Genomic DNA, 23,834 nt, shown 5'->3' with positions numbered 1-23,834 from the left:
CCAACATGCACAGCCTGCCGACATGCACAGCCTGCCGACATGCACAGCCCGCTGACATGCACAGCCCGCTGACATGCACAGCCTGCCCAGAACAGGCAAGCTGGTTACTCTTCTGAGAAGTGACTCAGATGGCCTTTTACTTAGGTAAGCTATAAAGTGTCGCTGGCTGAGAGAAACGGTTTCCACCACCACAGGTAACCAGCGTAGAACAAGGACAACTGGCCAAAGTGGAAATCCAGTGAGCCCCACCCTGCATACTCTATACTCACATAAAAGAGTATAGAATTTTTCTTTGTTTGTTGAGACAAGACCTTGAGTTCAGGGGAGATCTTGGGCTTCCACTTCTCAAGTGCTGGGATTAGCGAGGCCTGTGCCACTAAGTCTGGCTAGAGATCCTTTTATCTTCCAGAGATCTGTTCCTTCTGACTAATAACAGCAGAAGGAAATTTGCTGATGCAGGGAAAACTTGAATTCTAATTCTAAAGAAAAATAACTTTTAGGCACCCATGCAGCTCTACTGAATGGACACATTCAACTGTCTACAATAGTACGAACACTTGCAGGAAGTGTCTAGCCCCCTAAAAACGCTTTAGTTTTCTTTGCTCTCAAATTGGTGGAATGTGGAGCTTGCCTCATCCTGAGTGTTAGGAAAACAGGTGTGAGCCACCACACCCAGTGAAGACCAGGAAGTTTAAAGGTGGGGCAACCACACACCTTTAAGAAACAGCAAGAAAGAAACTTCAAAAGGTGGTTTAATAATACTGAGGCCAAGAAAGCAGGGGAGTACTCCACGGACACAGAGTCACGGGACTGAGCTGTGCCAGCAAACAGTGCAAGCACAGAGGGACACATGGCTGCCAAGCTCTCCAAAGCTCAGCCTTTCCCCCAACTCTGCTTGAAAGAAAACCATACACCCAACCAGTTGACATCTGCAAACTCATTCCCAAGAACATTTGGAACCCACATTTGGCTGCACCACTGCATGCTAAGTACATAACCCTGACTGGCACAGCACACGGTCCTGTCATTACTCCAGGCGGTTTTGGCTTAAGGCAGAGAGTACAGGGCTCTATGTAAGGGAGCAAACTAAGTGGCTAATACTAAATAAACCTGTGTGTTTTACAATGCGTAGCAACAGCTGGGTAGAAGGTCAGCGGGAGGCACACGCTCACAGGCCTCAACTCAGCATAAAGAACAACGGGCAATGAAGAAAAGTGGAGATCAAGAGAAACATTCCTCCCCAGGGAAGACACACAACTGGTTGCCCAATACCAGATGGCTAACCTTAAACATACACACAAGTCAGTACTACATAGACTAAGCAGGCTATATTTAGGAATATAACATGCAACAACAATTAATGAAAAAAGAAGACATGGATTTGAAAGCGAATAAGGAAGGGTATACTGTAGGGCTTGGAGGAAGGAAACGGAAAGGAGAAATATTGTTAATTATAATCTCAAAAATTAAAAATAATTATAAAAGAGGTAAGTGGGAGTTAAGATGCAAAAGTGAAACTAGAAACTAAATAAAGTCTGGCTCATCACTACCATTCCTTGACTCCCTGCAACTTGTTACAAATGGAAAGTGAAACAAGGCTTAACGAGAGATAACATGTTCACTGTATTCTCTTGGAGGAAATCTGAGTAATGTCATCAGTCTTGCTTAATGCTCATGGTGTTTCAGAAGTAGAACTCTGCCAAGTATGATGGATGGCGCATGCCTACAGTCCTAGCAGTTTGGGAGGCTGACACTTTGAGACCAGCAGGGATAAAATGGTGCGATTACAGTTCAAAGAAAGAAAAAAGAAAAAAAGACGTAGACGTTTAAACACCAGCAAAGCCCTGACTGACAGAAAGGCGGTAGGGACAGCTCTATAATGGACAGAGAAACCAACAAGGCTCTTTAAAAGAGTAGGACCATGTAAGTATTTGTGTGGATGTATACAAGCCCCTGTGTGGCTATGGCACACATTCATACATGTGCACATGTGTGCGGAGGCCAGAAGTCAACCTAGAGTGTTTGTTTCTCAGAAGCTGCTGACACACGGTTTGACACTAGGACCTGGAGCTTACCAATGAGCTTAGGCTGACTGTCCATCATATGCCAGGCAGCCTCCTGTCTCTGCCTCTGCAGCACTGAGTTACAAGGTGAAGAGCTTAGGCTGACTGTCCATCACATGCCAGGCAGCCTCCTGTCTCTGCCTCCATAGCACTGAGGTACAAGTTGAACTGGCATCTTTGACTTTTTACATGGATGCTGGGGGTCAAACTCAGCTGTCTTGAATGGCAAGCACTTTCGGACTAAGTATCTTCTAGTCCTAAAAAGGTTACAACAACAATAACAACAACAAAAATATAAATAAAGAATTTGAAGAAAATTTAGTATGATTGTTTTTAAAAAGTTTTTTAAAGGTACGTGGTACCACACCTAACAACACATGCCTTTAATTCCTGCACTCAGGAGGCAGAAACAGGAGGATTTGGGGAGCTCAGTGCTAAGCGAGTCTATACAGTGAGATCTTGTCTCAAAAAAGAAAATCGTCGTGGCACATGCTTTTAATCCCAGCATTCTGGAGGGAGAGGCAGTCTATCTCTGTGAGTTTGAGGCTCTTATAAAGAGAGTTCTAGACAGACGAAGCTGTCTTGAAAAACAAAAGAAAGGAAGGAGGGAAGGAAAGAAGGAAGAGTGAGGGGAAGAACGGAAGACAGACAGACACCATCTGAAGGGACTAGGTATATAGCTCAGTTGGTAGAGTGCTTCACCAGCACCCACAAAACTATGTGTCCAAGGCCCAGCACCATATGAACATGGTGTGGTCGTGCATGTCTGCCAACCCAGCACTTAGGAAGCAGGGGGAGCAGACTGGAGTTCAAGATCATCCTCAGTTTGTGATGACTACCGTGAACCTGTGGCCAGCCTGGGCCATAAAAACTCATAGCAAGTCTGATGACCTGAGTTCAGATCCCCGGGGCCCAGGTAAAAGCAGGCCACGGTGGCTCATCTCTGTAAAGGCTGCACTCCTAAGACTAATATTGTGAGGCCGAGACAGGTAGGATGGCTACCCTCTAATATGCAAACAAGAGATACTCTACCTCAAACAAGGTGTAAGGTAGGACTGACATCTGAGTTTGTACTCTGACTTCCACACACATGCTGTGTGTGTCTGCACTCTCATATGCATGGACTACATATTTTTTTAAGAGGGAAGGGCCACCCCCTCCCCAAGCCACATAGAAAACTACAATCTTCCAACTAAAGTTTTTTTCTTTAAAAAAAAAGTTGGATACCCTGCAAGGCAAAACAAAAACAAAAACAAACAAACAAAAAAACCAAAACAAACCAACAACAAAACCAAAACCCCCTGCTTGAAATGAGTTATTAAACAAAAATCTGCATGTCAGGAGCAGGACAACTATTTATACGTTGTTTGCTAGTTGGGGAGGCCTTAGGAGGCCCAAGAAAAATACAGGTTCTTGCTACTGCCCACTAGGTAAGACCTTATTGCTGAAGTTACCACCCATCCTGTCTGCATGGCATAGAGAAATGAAGCTGGATCTGAGCTGGCCACCTCTCTACTGGCTTTAAAATGCCAGAACGTGCTCTGCAGGCTGCTGGGAGAAGACAGGTCACCACCAGCCTCACCCAGCTGTGGGCCTGGAGCTCACAGCAACAGTGGCACAACTGTCTTGGGGGCAACCAACCATCCTTTTATTGGATTTGGGACCTACTCTCTACAGGAAGAAATCCATATTGGCCTGGTAACCTGGCTCAAAAGTGCATAGTGACGGAGAACATGGGTCTAAATGCACATATTTCTATCCGTAAACCAAGAGCTTCTTTGCAGTGAGTTGAGATGAAGGTAGAGTTTTGTAACTCAACACTGCAGTCAGTGTTGAGAGTTGTGGCTGAGTGCTCCGCCCCAAACAAGACATCTATAGCATCCTGTCAAGGCTCGGGGGAACACTGTGGAAGGTTGTGAGAAAAGATGGGAAAGGCTGGCAGATAAGAAGAGAGGGGCTGCAAATGTCACCTTAGGAACAGCCACTGCAGTCAAGCACTCCCCAGACTACTGACTATTGCAATGATTGCTCAGGAGCCAGACAAGTAAGGAGGGAACTCAGGGGGCCTGACTCTCACTGTGGAATCGTTTCACACACACACACACACACACACACACACACACACACACACACACACACAACACAGAATCACTATCATCAGTTAAGTAACCACCATGCCACCACCAAGCTCCAACTGACAATCCCAGTCCAATGGTCACACAGATGCCTCTGACTAAACCAAATGGGTCCCATAACAAAACTGAAAGTCATAAATCTGGGAAAGGAATTGACGGGAGGAGAGGGTGTTGCTAAGGTTGGGAAGGAGATAAGGGAGGGTTAGAAGAAAGAGTAACCATCATGTAACCGGTACACACATGTATAAAACTGTCAAAGAATTAACTTCAAAACAAAGGAAAGAAAAGTCATCTTATTTAATAAAGAGCAAAGAATAAAATACCTAGTATAAAAATATTAAATAATTTTGGCTATAAATATAATATTTATATTATAGTATTTATATAACATAAAAACACTATAACATAAAAACATTATAACTTTAAAGTTTACTTTTAAAAAAAAACAAAACATGCACCCTTTTATACTATATATAGGAAAATTTTGGGGACCTATATCAAATGGATTTCAGTGCCCTTTCCTTCTTTGAAAACCACTCTCAGACTAAAGAACCTTGTACTCACATTGGGAAGAGTAGAAAGCCACTCAAGTTCACGATGTGTTCTTTCTCCTGGCAGGGGCAGGGAGTAAGTGCTAAAGGGGGAACTGACATTTATTGAGATTATACTACTTGGTGACTTATAAAAACATCATTTGTGGCAGTTTATTATTATAGCACTTAATTGTAGGTGAGCAAGAGGGAACTGCCTGTAATGACCCTTGGGAAGGTTAATTGATTACAGCCACAAAGTAATGAGCAGTCCTGTAAGGAACTTCTTGTAATAGTTTTAGGCAAGAGATAACGAGAGTGTGCAGCAGGGTGTTAGCAGTAACAAACAACAGTGAGAGTTTTTTATTTGTTCTAAAACAGCTTTTAGGGATGTGAATACAAGGTGATGCCAGTAAGATTGTAAAGGAGACTGGAACATTAGAAAAAAGATCTGAGTCAGGATTTGTATTTGGACATACTGAGTTTGTAACATTGGAAATATTAATCTAAAAGTCATTTTATGAGTTCAAGAAAGAAAATGTGTTTGTTTTGTTGTTGTTTTTGTTTTTCATTTTGGAATTACTGAGTAAGTCACCCTGGCCCTAGCCATTTGTGTACTGACATTAAAAAACAAAACAAAACAAAACAAAAGCCCAAGGGGCTGGTGGCTGGTGGGCTAGCTCAGCAAGTCAAAGTGCTTGCAGTACAAGCTTGAGTCCTCCAGTGAAATCCCAGGATCCCACAGTGGAAAGAACTCAGTCCCTAAAATTGAAAATTGTCCTTTGATCTCCATATACTTATGGTACATACCCACCTGCACTGGCACACACTAATAGTAAATTAAAGTTTTTAAATGTTTGACAATATGATTTTTTCCCACCATTGTATTTTAAGACTTTCAATGAAGAAAATTGGAGACAAAAAGCCAGCATGGCTTCATGATGACAAACATGGTAGTTAAAAAATAGCTAATAAATGAACTCTACTGTTCCAGACACTCGAGCATCCTTTGTTTGCAGTGTCAATTTACTGCAAGTTGGCTAAGCCTGCAGCAGAACCCCCTGCAGCACTAAAAACAGACACTGAGAACACAGACTATACAAGACTTCTCTGCCTCTTCCTGAGCTTACAAACTTAGCAGATTCTCTACAAATAACTGCTTCCGTCTCTATGCCCAAAGGTTTGCTGGGTTGTACTGGTTCACCCAGATGGATAACATTCCTATCTACAACAAAAAGTACTTTACCCAAATGTACCCCCAACCTCTCCTTACCCCCCACCCCCCTGCAACTTTGTTTCTAGGTCAAATAAAACAAGTATTTGTGGCCTCTCACATATGCTCTCTGTCTCTTAGAAGCAGAACCATCCTCCTGAAAAAGCAAAGGGAAGATATGGATTATTGCTGCTTTTTCTGACATCACAGAGGACTAGCCAGACATGGTGGTTCACCCCTTTGATCCCAGCACTAGAAAGACTGAGGCAAGTGGATCTTTGTGAGTTTGAGGCCAGCCTGGTCTACACAGAGCAGTGGTTCTCAACCTCCCTAATGTGTCCATCCTTTAATACAATTCCTCATGTTGTGGTGACCCCCACACACACATACTATAAAATTATTTTGTTGCAACTGTAATTTGGTGTCATGAAATGTAATGTGAATATCTGGTCTATAGAGCTTCTGATATAGGACATGTAAAGTGGGTCTTGACCTACAGGTTGAGAACCAAAGAGTTCCAGGCCAGACAAGAGTATATATAGAGAGATTATGTATCAAAACAACAACAAAACCTAGGACTGATTAATTTTGGATATCACAGATTCTTAAATAAGAAGCTCTGCCATCCACAACCAGTCAGTATACACTGCAACATTATAATCCATTTTTCTTGATTTTGGAATGCATTTTTTTTTTTTTTTTTTTTTTTTTTTTTTTTTTTTTGGTTTTTTAGAGACAGGGTTTCTCTGTGTAGCCTTGGCTGTCCTGGAACTCACTCTGTAGACAAGGCTGGCCTCGAACTCAGAAATCCTCCTGCCTCTGCCTCCCAAGTGCTGGGATTAAAGGCGTGCACTACCTCTGCCTGCGAATGTATTCTTTAAACAATGCTTCCAACCACTTTACCTGTAACATTTTAAACAAATTATACCTCTTCTGTGTGTGTGTATTCTAATTCAAAATACAGAGGATTCTACTGATCCATTCTAACAAATACCTTTCTAAAGAAGTCGACAGTGGCTGAGGTTTTTCTCTCTTTCTAACTTAAACTGCTTAGATGTGCTGGGGAAAATAAATTTTTTTTTTTTTTTTTTTTTTTTTGGTGAAGGTGAGAATCAGAAATGTGGTGCTTTTGGACAAATACATGCTTGGAACATGCCCAAGACTTGTACATTATGGTAAAGCACCAGAGGGTTTTAAAGGCCTGTCTCTTGCAGCTGGTGATTTTTCCTTTTTTTTAAAGAAACAAAACTGAACTTTGTAGGCTGATAGGTGGAAAAAGGAGTAGGGCGAAAAATGATATCACAGGTTGTCGTATACAACTCTTCCAACCTTTATGATTTCACCATTGCAGAGACACTGATAAAAACCTGTGCTTCTTCCACACTGGTAACTTTTTCGGGACTGGACTAAATAAACTTTAAGCTTAAAAGACACAACTTTTTTCCTTTTCTCGATTTCTCAGACGAACATCGTTTCTTTCATCTTCAGGATCATAAAATACCCCCCTCCTCCCCAGGATCGTGCATGCGGGATTTCTTCCCTGTGTCTCTAAAAATCTACTTTCGGGAATGAGATGGGGCCATCCTTCTTGTAGATGTCTCAACTGATGTGTTCAAACATTTACTGTTGCTGTTCCCGGGTTCCTCTGGTAGTCCAGGCTGGTTCGCCTGGATCCCGGGTTCTCTCCTCTCGCGCTCAGGCGCAGACCAGGAGACACGCGCGCGCGGCTGGCTGCACTCTGCACCATCGGTAGTGCTCGCGCCCTTCTTTCCCTTCCCCTCTCCAAGGACACTTAGTACCGAGATTGGCTCGCGCCCACTTACCTACACTAAGCTGTGGGATGTGGAAGGGATGGAGGAGGAAAGGAGAAAGGATCAGACAGAAGCTGCAATCCCGGTAGAATCAGGCACCACCGCTAGAGACACCGGCGCCTCTCGTGGTGCAAAGAGGATGTGCACACGTCCTCCTCCAGGCACCCGTAGAAGCTCTGCTAGCCTCAGATGATTACCTTCCGGGTCAAGGTGCATACAGACGAAAGCGGAGATGTAAGCTTCCTAAAACTCTACACTTTCATGACTCTTCCATGCGGACTCAAATATTTCTTTATGTCTTGCGCATCTGTGCGGGCGTGCTAAATATACACTCTACCACTGCTTTAGCTTCTAGCGCCCGTGGACTTTTACGGACCGGAAGAGTCCTTTCATCAAAACGGCTCGTTAGACACTTCCGGAAGTGATGCGCAGGGTTCCGGGAGAGGGCTGGCGGGAGAGGGGAAAGGCAGCGATTGACGCGGCAGCTGGAGGATGAAGAAGGAGCATGTTAGTCACTGTCAGTTCTCCGCGTGGTACCCTCTCTTCCGAAACCTTACCATCAAGAGGTAAGCTATCTGGACGCAAACTGGGCTGTTTGAACAAATCCCATCTCCTTCGGAAAACTAAACAAAAAACGCAGGCCTTCTACTCAGTCGGAGCGACGGTGTCGAGCTGTGGGTTTTCTGTTGGATTTGAGGGGGCAAGATTAACGAAGTAGATTAATATTTGCCATGCTTCCTGTTCGGAATCAAAGTGCGTGTCAGGGGAGGTAGGAAAGCAGTGAGGGTCCTAGGCAGGGTAAATTGAAATAGATACTTTTGGAATTGCCAGAAGCGCAAGGCAATAAGCAAAACAAAACTGGATACTTTGTCTCGCGGCTGACCTACAAACCCGTCTGATGATAGTGGAGTTCCATCACTGTTCAATGAAAACAGTGGTACAGACGGTACCACCAAGTCTGTCTGAAGCTCCAGAGTGGTAGTGTGTATAGGTTACATTGCTACTGACAGTCCAGTGTTCTGAGAAGAAAGTGGGATCGTATTTGTTTTTTGGTTCTCTGGCCTAGAACATGGAATCTGTCCAGGTTTGCAGAATGCCGGTGGTGAATTGTTGTTGCATCCCTTACCCTGTCATTCAAATGCAAGGGAGCCAGGAGATTATCCCCAGCCATTCAAAGCAATTATAAAATCTGGAGGATGTAGGTAAGGCTTTCTCTTTCCTTCACTAACAGGGATAAGTCAAAGGCCTTGGGTATCCACGAGTAGGTAAGATTGTCTACAGTTTGTCTGTAGGCATACTTAGATTGTCACTTATTTGGACACCAACTATCTCCCTTTTTATTCTGTACTCCTTTGGAATCATGAAGGCTTGGAAGAGCACTTACGGGCTATTCAAAAGACGTCTCCTTTCCACCTTGCTATGCAGACATAAAATCTGTTTCTACTTATACATATAATGGGATTTATAGTAACACAAAAGAAGGTTATTCTTGCATTTGAAGATGGCCAGTCACACCGAAACAAAAGGAAGAGCTGATGCCACAGTAGTAACTCCTGTCTATTACAAGTTTCTCTTAGTTGTTATTCCTTCACTAACTTACATAATTAAGAGTAGGCTGTGGGTCTGAAATGTTATTGCTCTGGTGTTGGTGTGACAGTTCACTTGCGGACTTGCCAGTCATTGTTTGTGTGTATATGCAGAATATACTTTTTTGTTCATTTTGTCTGTTTTTTGAGAGAATCTGGTTGTTCTTGAACTGCTGAGCTTCCTAGCTCAGCCTTCCAAGTGCTGAGGTTACATGCATGCATTCCCAGCCCTATACTGAAAAAATGTTAAAAACTGTCTTTTTGTTTCTCTGTAACTGTCTGTTGTAACCTCTGGCATACTGTTCCTTTGCCTTAAGCATAATGAGCATACTGTGATTAAGAATTAGATTGTAGAGTCAGAACCCTCTGTCTGGCTTTGAATTTTGGTTCTATCAGCATCTTCAGCAAATTACTTAAATCTCTCTAAACCACATTTGAAAAACCTAGAAAAGTAACAGTCATGAGCCTTGCATAAGAAAAAATACTTAAAATGTTGCCACTCTTTTGTAGCACATAGTAAACACACGAAAAATGTTGCCTGTTACCTTTTGGATTTAATAAAGCCTCATTAAAGTGAATTATTTTAATTCACTTAAAAGGGGTGCCACGTATAGGTGGATATGAAGATGGTAGCGAGAAGAAAGTAAACCAATAACTGGGATTTTCTGGTATCCCTAGACAAGTCTGTGACTACATATGTGTACACATGTGCCCATGTGTGCATATTGGAAATGTGGAAGTTACAGGACAACTTGCAGGAGTCTGTTTTCTCCTCTACCATGTGAGCCCTGGGGATTGAACCTCAAGGTGTCAGATTTACCCACTGCTAAGCCATCTTACTTACCCATCCAGCATGGAAGCATTTATTCTGTTTGAAACCATTTCCTCTGTTTGATTCAATGGTGATATCGCCATCACCTAACAGTCTAGGACAGCCCTTCTACACTCCAGACAAATCAGGTGGAGTCATATGGTAGCCTGCTTAAATTGTCTGCTTCAATGCTCAAAATATATGTTCTGGCTACTGTTGTAGCATTATTATTTTGTGTTTATGATGTTTGGTTCAAAGCTGATTATGCAAATTCATTTTTAAAAATAATTTTTATTTGTTCGTCCAGAATTTTACATATGCATACAATGTATTTTGATCCTGTTTACTCCATTTCCCCTTTCCACTTCTCTCAGGTCTAAGTAACAGGGTCCACCTCCCAACTTAGTGATGCCTTGTGTAGGTGGGGCTGGGGCCATCCATTGGAGCCTGGGAAATCTTCTAGTGTCCTCAGCACCTGAGAAAAATGACTCTCCTTCCAACAGCAGGCAGTTGTCGGTAGCTCTCAGCTAGGAGAAGGGCTGAGAGTTCCTCTCTGTATGTGCTGGAACTCTGCCTGGCCTGATCTTTAGCTGGCAACCAGAGCTGGTGAGTGCTCTGCCACATCAGGTCCAGAAGACAGCAGCTCACAGTGACCGTCCCTGGCCTCTTCCCACTTGCTAGCAATGCTCCCCGAGCCTGGGTGTGAGCAATGCTCGCTGAGCCTGGGTGTGAGCAATGCTCCCTGAGCCTGGGTGTGAGGTTGACTTAGCTGTCCCGTTCAGAAGTGAGCATTCCACAAACCCTCATTCATGCACTCATTGTCGCTACTCTGGCCAGCTCTGATTTCTGTCTGGTTCTCTGGATTTGGCTAGTCTTTTGTTTTCTTATTTAATCTAAGAACTATGTGGTAATTGTGTACTCATATTATATGGTTCCTGGTCATACATTCTCTGTTCCAAGGTAAAATAATGTAAATGCTTGTTTATCTTTACAAATGATTATAAAGTAAGCCATGTGAGTCTTTTCTCTCCACCGTGCTGGTCCTTCTAAATGATGCTTTTTGGTGTATTTTTTCCCAGTGTCATTCTCCCGCTTCCTCAGAATGTGAAAGACTATCTACTTGACGATGGGACTCTGGTGGTCTCAGGAAGGTAAAGTATTGAGAAAATAATTCTCTTCTCTTTCCAACCTAACATTTATATTGGTTCTCTTCTGTGTCTGCCTCCACACCCCTGTGACCTCCCCCAAGAAAAAGAAAAAAAAAGTCCATTCTGTGTTATCTTTGTACTCACTGGAGCACGGTCAAACTCTCAGTGGCCTGCCCTGTAAATAGAGCAAGTCCTTCTCCTCCCACCTCTCCACCACCCCAGGAACCATCAGTTGTGGAGAGCAACACTTCAGCAATAAGTGTATTAAACTTTTTTAAAAAGAGTTCTCTTCGATGGCTTCCTTTCTAGGCCAGAAAACCCTTCTTTATAATCATAAAGACACAGTGTACTGATTACATCTCAACATTTTTGCATGAATAAATAGATTAGCCTGGGTACACCATCCTCTTCACTCAGGAGGCAGAGGCAGATGGATCTCTGTGAGTTCAAGACCAGCCTGGTCTACACAGCAAATTCCAGGCTAGCCTGAACTACATAGTGAGAGTCTATCTCAAAAGTAAACACATGGGCAGGTCCTGGAGATTCATGTTTTGATCCTTGTGGTTGCACAACAAGTACTTTTACTCCTGAGCGTCCTCCTTAGCCCCTTGTTGGGTTTTTGAGACAGAGTTCTGTCACACACACACACCCCCCCATGCTGGCCTGAAGTTTGCTGTGTCCGCCAGGTTGGCCTCCAGCCTTGGGTCATCTGTGTCGTTGTCTTGAGTGCTGAGGCTTACAGGCAGCCAGCACCACACCACCTTCCTCAACGTTTTGTTCTTCACAGATAGCTCATTACAGTCCCTGCGAACTTCAGGAGCTGCTCCGGGAGTCCCTCTAGTTTTCATTCAGACCTCTGCTGAGATTGAAAGCTTCATGCTCACTCTTGAGTGGCTGGATGGACAGGAAGCCCTGTTGTACATCGTTCATCCCTCAGCTCCTCCTATTTTGTGGTGATACTTAATTCCATCATTGCCTACAGGAGTTCAGTTTGATGAGAGCAGGAGCTTTCCTCCCTCAGCTCTTGGAATAGCAGTACCTGACACTGCAGAGATGCTTGACAAGACCTGTGGAATGGACCCTACACTTGTAATTACAGTGTGTCTTTTCAGTAATGTTAGCATGAGCTTTATTTAACTTTTACTTTGTAGTTAATTTTTGAGATGTGGTCTCACTGTGTTGCCCGGTAGGCTACGTCACCTTTTTTCTCAGTCTCTTGATTGCTGGCATTAAAGATGTGCAGCAGATGACCAACTTGGCCGCATTATTACCTGCTAGACTTTAGAGTAGATTTCTGGATGGTATCTCTGGCTTCTTAGCATTGATAATCCTTTGTTTGTTTGTTTTCTGTTTTTCAAGAATGAGTTTCTCTGTGTAGCTCTGGCAGTTCTGGAACTTGCTGTGTAGACCAGACTGGCTTCAAACTCAGATATCCACCTGCCTCTGCCTCCTGAGTGCTGGGATTAAAGGCGTGCGCTCCCACCACCACTACCACCTGGCCATTGATGACCCCTTTATAATCTGAAAATTGTTAAAGTAAAGCCAAGGTATAATTAAAGGCCAAGGACCCTAACATTTCATAAGTGTACTGAAAAATATATATGTTTGCATGTATGTTTATATACATGTGTGTACCTAAGTATATAGATGTGTGTACATATACATATATGTGCATATATCTGTTTTTAATGGATACACTATATGAGAGTGCTGCCCCCAAGAGCACCCGCAGTGCTAGGTTAGGGTCCTTCCTAACACAGTTAGTTTAAGCTCTGAATTTAATCTCTTGTACTGAAAAGGAAACTGCTATACCTAAGTGAAGTATATATAAATGCACAGTATAACTGACCCCTGATATTTACAAGTTTCTTTGCTGTGGACAAAAGAGCCTCCTGTGTTGTTTTTTCATCAGTCAGATGCTTGCATGAATCTCAGGTATTTGCAAGCACCGTGTAGATGAAGAGTGTCAGTCAGTGTCGGTGTTGTATAACACAGTGAACGGTGTCAGTCGGTGTTGTATAACACGGTGAACGGTGTCAGTCGGTGTTGTATAGCACAGTGAATGGTGTCAGTCGGTGTTGTCAGTTGGTGTTATATAACACAGTGAATGGTGTCAGTCGGTGTTGTCAGTCAGTGTTGTATAACACAGTGAACGGTGTCAGTCGGTGTTGTATAACACGGTGAAAGGTGTCAGTCGGTGTTGTATAACACAGTGAACGGTGTCAGTCGGTGTTGTATAACACGGTGAACGGTGTCAGTCAGTGTTGTATAACACAGTGAACGGTGTCAGTCGGTGTTGTATAACACAGTGAACGGTGCCAGCCGGTGTTGTATAACACAGTGAACGGTGTCAGTTGGTTTTGTATAACACAGTGAATGGTGTCAGTCGATGTTGTATAACACAGTGAATGGTGTCAGTCGGTGTTGTCAGTCAGTGTTGTATAACACAGTGAACGGTGTCAGTCGGTGTTGTTTAACACGGTGAACGGTGTCAGTCAGTGTTGTATAACACAGTGAACGGTGTCAGTCAGTGTTGTATAACACAGTGAACGGTGTCAGTCAGTGTTATATAACAGTCGGTGTTGTATAACACGGTGAACAGTGTTGTATAACACGGTGAACAGTGTGAACAGGAAATCTGGTTCAATACCACTTAGGTCAGCCAGTGCTGGCTCAAACTTGAGTCTAACACCAGGCAGTTTATTTTAGACATATTTAAGTATGTTATAATTTTGGAAAAAAGTTTCTGGTAACAATGATCTTAATTTTGTATGCACAAGAAAGCTTAAGGTATGACGGACTGTATCGAAATCTTCTGCAAAGTATGTGTGACTTGTAATATAAAGATGGATTCTATAGCATAAGAGCCTAGGATCTGGTGTGGCCATATAGATAGCATAAGAGGTCACCAGGCTATATAGTACACGTGGTATCTCTAAGAATGGGTTCTAGTGACAGAGAAGCAATGCTCAAAATAAAAGTCAAAATAAAAGGGAGGAAGAATTTGGGATAAACATTAATAGTCTGAGGGATTTGGGTGTGGCCTGGCCCTGCATATAGCAGATTACCAGGCTATTAACAACGTGTATACCCAGTCTCCTGGATGGAAAACAGGAATAAACATCCCTTCCCTTGAAGAGCCAAGCTTCCGTCCTTAACTAACATTCCTGGTTTCCCTAGTACTCCTCTGTGGTGCCCTCTACATCTGAACTTGAAGAGCTTGCCCACAGGATGGAACATTTTACTCTCCTTCTACTATCCTGTAACTGTCTGAGCTTCTCCAAGATAGAGGTTTCAGCTGGGAGGAAATTGTTATAGCAACAGTTCTGTACAGTATGCGCAGATCACCTGGAGAACCTGCCCTTTTGGGGTTGAGCATTTAAACTGTCCTTCTGACTCCAGAGTCAGTACTTAGACACAGTGCCAGCTGTGTATAAGATGCAATACAGAAAGTAGAGACTACTGGGCTGGCAAGATGGCTCAGTGTGTAAAGGGACTTGCTGCCAAGCTTAGCAAACTGAGTTCGAAACCTGAAACCTACATGGTAGAGGACAACTAACTCCCACAAGTTATTATCTGTTGTCCACACACATGCCATCACACATGTATGTACAATCACACGCAATACACACATACAAATAAATTAGTAAATGTAAAAATATTTTACACTAAAAAAAGAAAGTATAGAATATCCTTGGCCAACAAGATGACTCAGCAGGCAAAGGAACTTGTTTTAAGCCTGACCTGAGTTTGATTCCTGAGACCCACATAGTAGAAGAAAAGACCTGACTTGTGCAAATTGTCTTCTGACCTTTATGGATACACCAAGTCATGCACAGTATTGTTTCCTGTGATGTGTACAGAGGTCATGCCCCGCCTCATATGTGTACATTCGTGTGTGAATGCTATGTAGGTGTGCCATGCTATGTCCGTGGAGGTCAGAGGCCCATCTCGGGTGTTGGTCCTTACCTTTCACCTTATTTGAGACAGCTTTCTAGTGTTTTTTTTTTTTTTTAATGTGCCAGGCTTACTAGATGTAGCTTCCAGGGGTTCTGGGGATTTGAACTTGAGGTCTCATGTTTGTGGGTAAGCCTTCTCCCCAGCCTGACTTAGCTGTCATCCCAGCTGCCTTCATAGTAACTGTATCCAGTGCTGTTTAGAGTATTATGCCATTTGTTGTTGACTGCTGCAGATACATTTTGTTCTTGTTCTTGTTTCTTTGACTTTAAGATACAGGTCTCACTATGTTGCCCAGGTGAGTCTGTTCCTGCCTTCAGTTGATTTCTTCAGTCTCAGGCTTCCAAGTAGCTAGAATGATGGTCATGTCTAGCTGTCTTGTGTCATGATGGTGTCTAGACATCTTTTATTTTCAGTGGAGCTAATAATTATACTTTACATTTTGCTTCATTTTCTCTGTTTGTAGATATTCTTGTAAATGTGTACATATAGCACATTTTCCACAGCTCTGACTACAGTTGACAGTTCTGTAGGGCGAGTACACTGTTATCAGTTAGGACTTGCTTGTGTGTTGGAATTTTGTTTCTCTTAGTTTACTGGTTTATTGAAGCAGGTACTAGAATGTATAGGGAAGCTTTTGGGTAGTTATCTGTATGAAAACAGTTTTATTCCTCTCTCTTTAGCTTGGTGTTGGTGAGCAGAGTAGTTGGCTTAATAGGAAATTCTAGGCAGAAAATTGCTTACATTCAACATTCAAAGGCACAGCTCATTATCTTTTAATATGACATGGACTCTAAGGTCCCATGTCATTCTGGCTTGTGCCCCTTTTTTCTAGGTAACAGTCCTGGGATTTTGTGTTCTGTGTTTTATATTGTATGATAATCATCTTGATCCCGTATCTAGTGTGGCATAATACTGCACAGAAAACTTAGTAGCTTAAACCAGGGTCCATTTTGTTTTTTCATTGATCTTCTATCAGTGTCTCTCACATTGCTGCATATCTTGGCGAGCAGACTCACTGCCAGCTCGTGTTCTTGACCATGTTTCCAAGAGTGTGTACATATCAGGACCATGTTTCCAAGAGTGTGTACATATCAGGCAGCCTGAGAAGCAGAGAGGTGTCTCCTTCCAGATTAAAGCAGGTTAGACATGTGCCCTGGGTTATGCCTGGAGCAGGTCTTTGGATCCATTATGAAAGGTGGAGCTCCTCAAGAGTGTGTTCTCTCAGTCCTCCTACAAACCCGGGCCACTCTGTGCAGCCCCGTAAGGCTCGAGAGCCAAGAGGAAATGGATTCAGAGATGGAGCTCATGCTTTCTGCTGGTTCATGAGTAACAGGAGTCAGGAATCTTCTGATATCTGCTGGTGTCAAACAAGCTGTGGGAGGCTCTCTGTTAGTTTATACATAGGGTAAAAATCTGATCTTTCTTCAAAGGAAGGCTTCCTGGGCCAGTCTTCTGTTGTCTTGTTCAAATCACATAGATGTAGTCGTTTGGTGAGCAGGTGAGGTGGGTCAGCAGAAGATGGGCTTTCTCACACACTTGACAGCTAATGCTGTCACTTGGGTCTCCTTTTCCATGTGGACCTCTTTATCCTCAGTGAGGCTAGCCAGCTTCCATACAGAACAGTGAAAACATTCCAGAAAGCTGTAAGGACCTCTGCTGGCCAGCTGCAGAATGAGGTGATATTGCTTAGCATGAATTTCATGGGACAGAAGGAGTCTTTAAAAAAAAAAAGATTTATTTATTTTATGTATATGAGTACACCATTGCTCTCTTCAGACACACCAGAAGAGGGCATCAGATCCCATTACAGATGGTTGTAAACCACCATATGGTTGCTGGGAATTGAACTCAGGACTTCTGCAAGAGCAGTTGTTGCTCTTAACCACTGAGTCATCTATCCACAATGAGTCTTTTTTTTTTTTTTCCCTGAAACAGGGTTTCTCTGTGTAGCCCAGGCTGTCCTAGAACTCACTCTGTAGACCAGGCTAGCCTCGAACTCAGAAATCCACCTTGCCTCTGCCTCCGAAGTGCTGGGATTAAAGGCGTGCGCCACCACTGCCCGTTACTAGTGTCCCCCCCCCCTTTTTTTAAATTTACTTTATGTATATGAGTACACTGCAGCTGCCTTCAGACACACCAGAAGAGAGCACTGGATTCCATTATACATGGTTGTGAACCATCATGTGGTTGCTGGGAATTGAACTCAAGACCTCTGGAAGAGCAGTCAGCGCTCTAAACAGCTGAACCATCTCTCCAACCTCAGAATGAGTCTTAATGATAGTCTATTAAAGGGATGGGCAAATACATTCTGGGATGTGGTGGGAGGAAAAGCAGAGTAACCCTGCAAAGAAATACGTGGGAAGTTTACGGCCTGCCTGCCTGTCTGCTAACTCTCTCTATCCCTGCTCTCATGTGCTTCCCTGTGTAATTCAGTGTAGATCCAGATCAGCCCTCGACACCATCACGTATGCTCAGGTTTCCTTCTATAACAATCTTCAGAGAAACCTTGTCTTGAAAACAACAACAAAACAGAAAAGGAAAGGTCTTGATTTTGCCGTCTGTTCTGTCCCACTGGCTGGGTAGATGGCTCTTCCCATTTTTCTGTCCGTGTGTCCTCATCTTGTTTGACTTTCCATATCTGCTACCACTTTCTCAAATGTTTGGGCCAAAGTTGTAGATGATTCTTTCAGTATTAGGAGAGATGAAGTCTGGGTTTTTCTTCTTGTTTTCAGTGCTTTCTGAGTGGTCAGAATGTTTTTATCCTCACATCTTTTATTGGCAGCATACGCTCCTTAATTCCATTTTCTTATTTTACTTTATAAGCTCAGTGCATTTGAAATTATGATTTCATATCACCAGAGTATTTTCCTTCCCTAATTTTTACATTATCTTTTCTTAGGGAAGATCCACCAACATGCTCCCAGTCAGACAGTGGTAATGAAGCGGACGAAACACAGGTTGGTAGAGAATATTCTGTAGTGTCTGTCCTCATTGTAGCAATCTCTGAACTCTGAAATGCTTTCTGTAGATCTTACACACACGCACGCACACAGGAATGGTGTATATGTGTAGTATATGACTTTGTGTACACCTGTATGTGCCCCATGCATGTGCATGCAGTGGCCAGTGAAGAACACCAGTATTCTGCTCTGTCACTCTCCATCTCCCTTCCCTGTGACATTCTCTTGCTGAACCTGGAACTCACTGTTTTTCAGCTAGGCTAGCCCTAGCCAGCCAGCCCCAGGGATACCCTAACCCACTCTAACACCTTGCTTCCAGGCATGTACTTTTCCCATGGGAACTGAGGATTAGAACTTAGGTCCTCACGCTTGAGGAGCAAGTGCTGAGCCACCTCCTCCTGCACTATGTTCAGGGAAAGATGTCTCCTGTGCATCATTCTTAGATAGTGTACTGCCTTTGCTATCCCGGTGGCATTTAAATTGAGTGTTTCTTTCTGTCTTGTCCATGCAGTGGTCCGATGATGAGAGCACAGCCACACTTACGGTAAGAGTGCAGCCGCACAGCACGGGGCAGCCTCACACTGCCACACCGAGGCCTAAGTGCCTGCCTCTGCTTTCATGGCTTTGCCTTGGGGGGCTTGCTATCTGTGCAGGATCACTTACTGTTTGTAAAAAATAGTTTGTCATCGTTTGACAGGCAAGCGGTTTACCCGCTTTCCCCTTCTGCTTACAAAAAAATTTCAAAAAGTACATATTTGATGCTCTGCTTGTCTTTGTTAGACTCTGAAAGATACAATCAAGTCAAATATTAACTCTGGTTCCCAGACGAGTGGGAATTAAAGTGAAAAATCAGCATTTACTTATTCAAGGATAGTTAAATGGCATAAAGTTATTCCTTTCAAGTGAGACTGAAGTACTACTCAGAGGTACTTCTGTTTATTCTGATTGAAGAGAGACCCTTTCAAAGATCCATGAAAAAATATGGAGATGTCTAAAAGTGGTGTTGTTTCCTTAGGTCACCATGCCAACAGATGCAGAGATGTCTTGTTTACTCTGGATGCCATGGACATCACTCTTACATATGACAATCACATTCCATTCATATGATTTTGTCATACTCAGGCCACTGATTTGGGATCTATGAGATAATGGTGGATATTTGATTCCTGCCATCAGAGGGTTTGTAAACAGGGGAAAGGCATGATATAAGGTAGATGGCCCAGATGTCAAAGCAGAGAGAACAGTAACTGAGGACATCCAGAAATGCTTAAATGAGAAGCAACATATGGCCAAGATTTATAAGATATATTCTTATGAGTTCTTTGAAAATTTCATACCTGCATGCGGTGTATTTTGATCATATCCGTACCTACATCCCCCCTAACTTTTCAGACCCCCTTCCATCCCATCAGAACCTTATGTCCTCTTTTTGGTTACTTACCCACTTAATGCTGTATATATACTCTTGGGTGTGGAACCATCTATCCACTGACACATCTGACTGGGACCTTAAAGAGGGTAACAGTGATTAGGGCATGAGCTCACCTTTAAATAGTATAGGTGGATAGATATGTATGTAACTTAACTTAGTTTGTTCCTGCCGCTATAACAAGGTATACTGGGTATTTATTTATTTGTTAATATTCATTTATTATGTATGTGTGTGCAGGTACACATGTCTGTAGATGGGCATGGCACATGTCTGTGTGCATGTGGGTTCCAGATGACAACCTTAGGTATCATTGTTAAGAACTCCATCCATTTCCTTTGAGATAGAGTCTGTCATTGCTCTGAAGCTTGCCAATTAGGCTAGGTTAGCTGGCCAGCAAACCCCAGACTTCTTCCTATTCTCACCTCTAACTAGGGAATTATAAGTATGCACCATAATGTGGACCTTGAGTTTTTATGTGGATTCTGGGGATCAACTCATGAAAAGCAGGTCCTCCACCTACTGAGCCATCTATCCAGTGCCTTAGGTTTTTTTGTTTTTGTTTTTGTTTTTTTGATTTTTGATTTTTCAAGACAGGGTTTCTCTGTGTAGCCCTGTGAGTTCTCCTAGAACTCACTCTTTGTATCAGGCTGGCCTCGAACTCAGAAGTCTGCCTGCCTCTGCTTCCCAAGTGCTGAGATTAAAGGTGTGCGCCACCACTGCCCAGCTAAAGATTTGTCAGGCACACACCTTTTTTTTTTTTTTTTTTTTTTCCAGTGCCTTGTTTTTAAGATTAGTTTCTTGGTTAAGATAAAGAAATGGGTGTTAATCATGACCTCTCCATACGTGGCTTATAGCCATCTGTAACTCCAGTTCCAGGGGATCTGGTGCCTTCTTCTGGCCTCTATGGCACCAGACTTGCACACAACACAGTACATAAATACATGTAGGCAAAACAGTCACACACAAAACAAAAAATAAAATGGAAAAAAAAGTATGTATAGCAAGTGATAGTATGATAGCAAGTGATGTAAAATTCTTATAGTATACAAGTATGCATACTATAGAGTTTAAGTCATGAATGTAGAATATACACCAGTTTAAAAATGATTGTCAGCATCTTCATTCCGCCTAGTCATGTTTTCTTTTCCTTCAGGAAATATACAGCTTCCTGTAACCAGGCAAGACTTCCAGCGGAGGGATTGGGACACCAACCCAGGCATAAAAGCTTAGAACCACAATTTTCCTGCCTACAAGACGTGCAGGGTAAAAAGATGGAGCGGAATTCAAGGGAAGGACCAGCCAGTGACTGGCCTAGCTTGAGACTCATGCCATGAAAGGGAGCCCAAGCCTGATGCTGCTAAAGATATTCTGTTATACGTGCAAACAGGAGTCTAGCATAACTGTCATCAGAGGGGCTTTACCCACCAACTACTGGAAACAGATGCAGAGATCCACAGCCAAACATTAAACAAAGCTGGGGGAAGCCTGTGGAAGAGCAGGGAGAAAGCATTGTAGAACCAGAGGAGTCAAGGACACCACAAGAAAATCTACAGAATCAACTAACCTGGGCCCGTGGGAGCTCACAGAGAACATACATGGAACTGACGTAGGCCTTCTGCACATATGTAATGACAGTTATGCAGCTAGGTGTTCATGTGGGACCCTTAAAGTGGAAGCAGAGGCTGTCCCTGACTGCATTGCCAGTGGATCTCTTTCCCCTAACTGGGCTGCCTTGCCTAGCATCAATAGGAGAAATCCCTAGTCTCTGTACCTGGATATGCCAAGGTTGGCCGGATCCATGGGAGGCTCCCTATCTCTGAGGAGATGGGGAGGAGAGGTCGATGGGGTGGGAAGGGAGGTGAGAGGAAAGTTCTGGGAGGAGAGGAGGGAAAGGAGGCTGCAGTCAATCTGGATGTAAAGTAAAATAATTAATAAAGAAAGGGAAAGAAATATACAGCAACACTTGACTGGCGGGGCACACCTTTAATCTCAGCACTTGGGAGGCAGAGGCAGGTGAATCTCTGAGTTTGAGGCCAGCCTGGTCTACAGAATGAATTCCTGGCTAGTCAGGGCTACACAAAGAAACCTTGTCTTGAAAACTTAAAAAGGAAAGAAAGAAAGGGAGGAAGGGAGAAAGAAAAGAAAAAAGAAAGACAGGCAGACAGAGCTAACAATTAACTTAGCTTTGTCTGACTGGAAAAAAACAGTAAAGTAAAACAAATAAGAACTCAGAAAGGTTTGAGTTAAGTCTGCCAGATTCAATGTTTAATCTAGGAACATGAGTAAATACAACTTTTGTATATGTTTTGTGGTTCTTTTAAAATCATTGTTATTCTCTTATATATTACATCCCAACTACAGTTCTTCCCTCCTCCTCCAAGTCTTACACACACACACACACACACACATGCACACGCACATGCACACACACAAACAGCATTTTGTGGTTCTTAAAAATCACTTGCTGATGGAAGCCTAATATGGCTGTCTCCTGAGAGGCTCTGCCAGAGCCTGACAAATACAGAGGTGGATGCTCGCAGCCTACCATTGGACTGAGCACAGGGCCCCTAATGGAGGAGTTGGAGAAGAGACTGAAGAAACTAAGGGAATTTGCAGCCCCATGGAAGAAGCAACAGTGTCAATGGGCCAGATCCCCCAGAGCTTCTGGGGACTGGATCACCAACCAAAGAGTACACATGGAGTGACCCATGGCTCCAGCCACATATGTGACAGAGGATGGCCTTGTTGGACCTCAGTGGGAAGAACAGCTCTTGGGCCTGAGGGTGTTCGATGCCCTAATTTTGTGCGAATGCCAGGGTGGGAAGACAGGAGTGGGTGGGTGGGTGGAGGAGTACCCTCATAGAGGCAGGGAGAGAGGAGATGGGATAGGAGGTTTTCAAAGGGGAGACCTGGAAAGGGGAAAACATTTGAAATGTAAATAAAGAAAATATCCAATTTTAAAAAAATGATTTAGATGAGAGAGAGAGAGAGAGAGAGAGAGAGAGAGAGAGAGAGAAAGGAGAAAAAAAGAAGCCTGCCCTTTCTGAGCGAATGGTACAGCATTCAGGTTAGTAAGGCAGCTGGTGAGGCCTCAGAACTGCTGGGGAGAGCAAATGAAAGTGGTTTTTATCTCGTTCACAATGGTAACATTTTCCTAGACAACTCACTGGTGTCCATGTTCAAAACTGGCTAAGTGAGCTGTGAGCTTGAAACAATGATATTTGTATAGTCTGCTTGTAAGTAGTTTTCAGAGTATAAAACCATGACTCCAGTGTAGATATGAAACTCTTTGGTTAACATATTTTCAAGATTTGACTCAGCTCCTGGAGGAACCAAGCAGGCACTAAAACTGGTTCAAAAGAGAATATAAAAAAACCCATAATGATCAGGAGTATTAAGTTACTATGTAACCCTCTGGGATGGGAGAGATTGCACCTGGATCCCTTTCAGACGGGATACACATAGGATCTTTCTCAACATTATTAGTTAGCTACAGTTTATGGAGTTCATAGTTAAGATAGAGTGAAAAGTCACATAATGGTGTGCTATATGCAGACTTTTTATGATTTAAATTTTTCTGTAGGATTCATGTTTTAGTATTTCATAATATTGAATGATTTTGAGGATTTGAGGAAAGCAGTCACATCTTTTGGAATGTAGTAAATAGTTTTGGGTGTAGCTGTGCGTGGCAGCAATTCCAGCAATGTGGAGGTAGAGAGGGAGGTTCAAGAGTTCAAGGCCAGCCGGGCGTGGTGGCGCACGCCTTTAATCCCAGCACTTGGGAGGCAGAGGCAGGTGGATTTCTGAGTTCGAGGCCAGCCTGGTCTACAGAGTGAGCTCCAGGACAGCCAAGGCTATACAGAGAAACCCTGTCTCGAAAAACCAAAAAAAAAAAAAAAAAAAAAAAAAAAAAAAAAAAGAGTTCAAGGCCGTTCCAGCTACATAATTGAGGTTGAGGCCAGCCTGGGCTACATGAGAACCTGTCCCAAAAAACAAACCAAACCAAAACAAGCTTAAACAAATCCAGGGGTTTTTGCATATTGCCTAAAGTGCACACAGCCCTGAAGTTAGTCCTTAGCACTGGGAAACCAAAGCAAAGTGTGTGAAGTGTGGCAGTCCTTCCATGCAGCACTTTGTGGAGTGTGTGAAGTGTGGCAGCCCTTCCATGCAGCACTTTGTGGAGTG

The 23,834-nt window shown here is 43.2% G+C and overlaps 2 protein-coding genes across 3 annotated transcripts in view; one reads left to right on the top strand and one right to left on the bottom strand.

Moving 5' to 3' along the window:
- Positions 1–7,919, bottom strand: part of Nudt5 (nudix hydrolase 5) — a 24,330-nt gene extending 16,411 nt beyond the window's left edge. The window contains exon 1 of the mRNA XM_031359360.1: positions 7,765–7,919. The gene's annotated coding sequence lies outside the window, so the exon portion shown is untranslated. The remainder of the gene's footprint in view (positions 1–7,764) is intronic.
- Positions 7,920–7,977: 58 nt separating this feature from the next.
- The window catches only part of Cdc123 (cell division cycle 123), a 39,771-nt gene continuing 23,914 nt past the window's right edge, over positions 7,978–23,834 (top strand). Inside the window, exons 1-5 of one of the 2 annotated variants that reach the window (XM_031359359.1) lie at positions 8,169–8,318; positions 11,229–11,300; positions 18,157–18,214; positions 18,729–18,761; positions 20,803–20,827. In XM_031359359.1, coding sequence (XP_031215219.1) covers positions 11,276–11,300; positions 18,157–18,214; positions 18,729–18,761; positions 20,803–20,827 — 141 coding nt within the window. In that variant the 5' untranslated portion in view covers positions 8,169–8,318; positions 11,229–11,275. Of the gene's footprint in view, positions 8,319–11,228; positions 11,301–18,156; positions 18,215–18,728; positions 18,762–20,802; positions 20,828–23,834 lie in introns of both variants that reach the window. The other variant, XM_031359358.1, reaches the window with a different exon arrangement.

Source organism: Mastomys coucha, unplaced genomic scaffold, assembly GCF_008632895.1.
Source record: "Mastomys coucha isolate ucsf_1 unplaced genomic scaffold, UCSF_Mcou_1 pScaffold7, whole genome shotgun sequence".
Classification (NCBI taxonomy): domain Eukaryota; kingdom Metazoa; phylum Chordata; class Mammalia; order Rodentia; family Muridae; genus Mastomys; species Mastomys coucha.
The sequence above is the reverse complement of the archived record's forward strand: the minus strand, read 5'-3'. Positions and strand labels throughout refer to the sequence as shown.